We start from the raw sequence: 5,185 nt of genomic DNA on the forward strand, positions 1-5,185 counted from the left end.
TGCTACAAAAGGCATTCAACAAAAGATTATATCACCTTATATGTACAATACACATATGAATTGATATTGAATCATTAAATCAAGACCGAAGCGCCACCTAGTGGCTGTTACCAAAAAAGCATCAGCGTTTCGCCTCGGCTTCTACAACATTAAATGGCAGGAAATTTAAATTAAAACAATTCAAAGTACAATATATAGATATTACAAAAAAAATGAAATATTGACAGCGAATAAGCAGAAAACTGTCACATTAAGTTTAATTACACGTGTGGGTTGTGAATGTGAACGACATTTAATTATTTGGTATTTTCATTATACTTATGCAATTATACAATTGCACAAGATGTTTTATAGTTCCTAAAGTTTATTTGAATAAGTTTATTTGAATAAACAGTTACAGAAAGTAGCAGAAGCTTACTTCACATTATACACACATTATTATCAAGAAATTTCAGTCGGTATTTTTAGAATCAGAATCATTTTCTTGCCACATAATGAATGAATTTAGTGAGTCAAAGACAGTGTTGATTTCCAGAGTACTATTTTGCTTTACCACAACGACCTGTAAATAAAACATTATTGCTTATTACATCACATGCTTTATGTAGTCATTTTCATTCATGCAGCTTATTTCATAAGTTATCTTAAAGAACATAACTCACGTATAGCAGTGTCCACCTTCTGCATCACTTCCCGTTTAGGGGTTTGAGACCAACGTAGTGTCACGTTTGTGAATCCTCTAGCAGCTAGAGCAGATCCCACCTGAAAATAACATTAATACTCAACAGAGAATATGACAATACACTCAAATCTTCATAATTTATCTCATAGAATGATTAAACCCTGATTAAAACATGGAGCTGATTACTAATGGAGCAACTCTGGAGCAATGTCAAGTTATCAGTAAAAGTATTTGCTTTCCGTATATGAATGGACAAAATTAAATCAATGTAGAAATAAATTTACAATGATGTTTCTTTCTCTCACCTGTTTCAGAATATTTTCTCCTATTGACGGGTCAGTCAAATCAGCTCTGGAGTTAAACTGCATTTTTACAAATGATCTTTTTAAAACAGGACCTAACAAAGATATAAACATACATTTAAATATGCAAATTAATTTAGGTTTTTGTTCATTGAAACATATCAGTGTCTTTGTCTGTTGACCTTCTCCATAGACCTCCACCTCACACAGAGTGAGTATCTTCATGTCTCCAGGAATGATCAGATTCACGTAACGTCCATCCATCCCACCGCACGAGTAGCTGTAGGACTCACCTGCTGGAATAGCAGGAATAACAGCACATCTACAGACAGAGAGAGAAACACATGAAGGATATAAAAGCACTATATCTGCATCAATCCTTCACATTTGTGCTCAATGTCCCACATTCTTTCAATCTCACGTTTCTCACATGGGATTGTCGTTGCCGTTGCTCTCCAAAGAGTTTCCGATGCGAATCTCCACTCCGTTTATTTGTTCTGCACAGCAGTCTTTTCTGTTAGTGACCACCACTTCACTAACTCGGTAAATATGACGCAGATCCACCCTCCACCAGGGGTTAGTCTCATTGAGAGTTGAGGAGCATCCCGTATACAACTGCAGGAGACCTCGATTGCCATCAATGGCCTTTTCAGAGAACCAGTTCCCAAATGTTGATGACTGTGTAGCGGCTCCATCTACTGCCCGATTTCCTAGAAAATATATGGGGGAAAAAATGGCACAACACATCTTGATGCACCAAGTTTGTAGCAGAGGGGAAGATAAGTGGTCAACAATGACTTGAGGTGAAATGAGTCATCTCTGCATCAACTACCATCACCTAAAAACACCCTTCATATAGACAACTCACAACAAGCAAGCTATTCTGGCGTAAAATCGTGTCATGCAAGAGCATAAAAGTCAGCAAAATTAATAAAAATGCCCCTGAAATTCAAGATATGAATTGCCTCTGCATGAGTTCTTGTTTTCAGTGTTTATGAGATTATACAGTTAAGCAATATCACACAAGCAAGAGAGCAATTTCCTGAATTATCAGCACAATTGCAAATGTGATATTCACTTTTTACAGCAGTTCAATAAACAATAAGGTAATTATATTAACTGACCATTTTTCGACACAGCATCATTTTTGACAGTTTTTGCACTATTTTTCCACCCAAAATAGTAACAAAGCAGAACGACTGCGTCACATAGCAAGATAAAGTGGTGTTTCGTTCTTGAACGATTCAGTGTTTTTAAACTAATTGGTCAAGTCAGTGATTCAACGACACCTTCAGAAAGACTGTGCTCACTTGTGTTCATCGCATTGTTTTGTTTTTTCTAACATTTTATATTTAGATTCAAAATGTAATGTGTAAAATGTTAATATCATAACATTATGCAGATGCATTATAAATATATGTAAATTAAGATTTAGTGATGCTGATTTCATTTGATTGGTAACAGCCCTTGTGTTAATTAGTGTAACTAATTAAAAGATGTTTTAGATGTCTTCACAGCAGAGCATTTATCTACAATCTAAGGCTACGTCCACACGAAGCCAGAGCTTTCCCTATTCGATCATCTCAAGAAATATCTGCGTCCACACGAAACCACAAAACCGACACAAAACGATGTAGTATACATGCCAGACCAGTATGTGGCGCTGTAATTCTGCCACAGAGATACACTAAAAACGGAGAAGAAGACTTGGACTATGCGCATAAACCTTGCGCGCGGTATACAAACAAACATGAAACAATACATTTATTAATCTGTGTTAATGTAAGTTAATAAAAAGACAATAGTTCAGTGTTTGTTCATGTTTTTGTTGCTATTATGTGACGTAGCGGTGTCTGACTAGGGGCGAGACGTGGGCTGATGACGTCATCGTTTCAGAAAATATACGGATTCGCTGTCCACACGAAAACGCAAGGGCGGCGTTTTCAGATTTATCCACTCTGGGACCCGGTTTCAAAAAATATCGGTTTTACTCTCCCAAAACGCCAGATCCGTGTGGACGAAACGCCTATACGATACAAAATGTATGCGTATACAGCTAAACGCATCTCCGTGTGGACGGGGCCTAAGAGGCCATAAAAAAAAGTGTCAGTTTTAAGTATGGCATGATATTACTTATACCACGGGGCCGTTGAATGCTTGAATCTGATTGGCTGACGAGCGTTCTGAGGTGTGCAATTATTTTCAGGGAAACGCACGGCGAACGTAGTTCCAGGCAGCTCTCTTGACCGCATTACCGTTCCATATCTTGCATAGTTAACTGTAATAACGGAAATTAGCATACAGTACCTACACAGCACACATGAATTACTGCAGTCACACGTGCTCGCACAAGCACACTACGGTCACGCAGTTTGCACAAAAAGGTGTTGTCAGCGCTGCCCTGACGATTTTATCAGTTAGCCTATATAGTGTAGCAACTTAAAGGCTACACATGACATTTCTCACTAGCGAGGTAATAACAGCGCTGTTTAGAGACGCTGCTGCAGAACACTGTTGAGGGACGCACAGAGGTAGCCTAATTCACACAAGCTCTCTCTTTCTTTCTCTGTGTGTCTCTGTTTCTCTCTCTTTCTAATAACTTCATTAATAACTGCATTAGAATGCTATCAATGGCTCAAGCCTCCATTACCAGCTTTAAAATGACGTTTTGGAACTAGCAAAAGAGGCGTTGGATGAGATGCGGAAGAAATAATCCTACTCACAATAGCGATTTAAATACAAAAACCGGACGAATCCCTTTAAATATATCATCTGATCGATGTCTTGAGGTGTGGTAACCGTAGTATAAGCGGAGTAATTGACGACGGGCCGTTGAATTCTTCGAAAAATAATGCGTGGCCGCATCACCACCTCGGGTGTGCATTATTTTTCTAATAATTCAACGGCCCATCGTCAATTATTCCTTACATATTGAACAGTGCTCTACGACAATGAATTACCTCCCAAATACCCATAGACTTCAACCTCACAGAGAGTAACAATTTTCCCATTTCCAGGAATATGAACAGTCACGTAACGTCCCTCAATCCCACCGCATGAGAAGCTGGCCGTGGCTCCAGAAGGAATAGTAGAAACTACAGCACATCTACAGACAGAAAGATCATCCGTTATTGCTTCTGTCCATTCTCAGCTGTAGCCAATGATAAATGTCAAAAATATCCTCACATAGGGTTGCTGTAAACATCAGGGACGTTCCCGACACGAATCACCGCCCCATTTATTCTGGATGCTATTTCAGAATAGGAGCTCAGTCTGTTAGTGATGGCCACTCTGTTCACTCTGTATACTGTCATCAGATCTACTCTCCACCACGGGTCGGTCTGTGTGTTGGTGTGGGAACAGCTGCCGCCTACACCGTCCACTGCATTTTCGCTATACCAGGTCCCGTACATGGACGACTGCGTGGCTGTGTGCCGAAATGCTGCATTCTCTGGAAAAAGGCCAGTAATTCAACATTTAGGTCAAATATGAACATAAACTAAACACTAAAACTTAATAAAAACTGTATAGGCATTAAAAAAAAACTAATAAAAATGACAAAAGACAACAGAAAGTACTATAACTATAAAATTATTATGTTTCTTCATAATATTCTGGCATAATTCTAATATAATCTAACGTAAGGACTAGATAAGAATTTAAATGCAATTTAGCAGAGCATTTACTGTCCGGACTAGGATTTTTTTTTTTTTAGTTTTCAACATACATTGACGTCACGCTGTTTTATATGGTTTGAGAAGAAAAAGTCCAAGAAAAAAAAATGTAAAATTAAAATGCTCCTCAAAATTAATTCCAAATAAGAATTACGCGCGCCTGGCATATTACTATTACAACTGGCAGTTCAAAGATTTAGAACAGAACAAAGATGTTATCAAAATAAAAGATTCTTACCTTCTTGTCCATTCACCATTTCTTGAATCAGTAAAAACCCTGTATAAAACATGAGTTTCAGAGAAGCATGTTTTGCTGCCATTTGAATTACCATTAACATTTGTTCTCCTTTACCAGTTAATTTTTGTTATAGATGATGTTTTATTTATTAGTGACTATATGATAATGACGTCATAAAACAAGCAGAATGTTGTAGTCTAAAGTGGCATGAAAAGACATTCCTGTGAATCACGACTCTCTTGACAAACCATTTACATACACAAATGAGCACGGATTTCAAGATCGATTT

At 37.8% G+C, this 5,185-nt stretch overlaps 1 protein-coding gene across 1 annotated transcript; it reads right to left on the reverse strand.

Annotated features, from left to right (window-relative positions):
- Positions 1-539: 539 nt before the first annotated feature.
- Positions 540-4,915, reverse strand: LOC107720478 (uncharacterized). The gene is made up of 8 exons (XM_016528195.1): positions 4,897-4,915; positions 4,171-4,435; positions 3,945-4,090; positions 1,415-1,694; positions 1,167-1,306; positions 988-1,079; positions 663-762; positions 540-562 (listed from the first exon to the last, which is right to left on the reverse strand). The coding sequence occupies exons 1-8, from the start codon at positions 4,913-4,915 to the stop codon at positions 540-542; spliced, it is 1,065 nt and encodes a 354-aa protein (XP_016383681.1).
- Positions 4,916-5,185: the final 270 nt, after the last annotated feature.

The sequence above is a fragment of the Sinocyclocheilus rhinocerous genome, unplaced genomic scaffold (assembly GCF_001515625.1).
Source record: "Sinocyclocheilus rhinocerous isolate Xijiao unplaced genomic scaffold, SAMN03320098_v1.1 scaffold691, whole genome shotgun sequence".
Taxonomy (NCBI): domain Eukaryota; kingdom Metazoa; phylum Chordata; class Actinopteri; order Cypriniformes; family Cyprinidae; genus Sinocyclocheilus; species Sinocyclocheilus rhinocerous.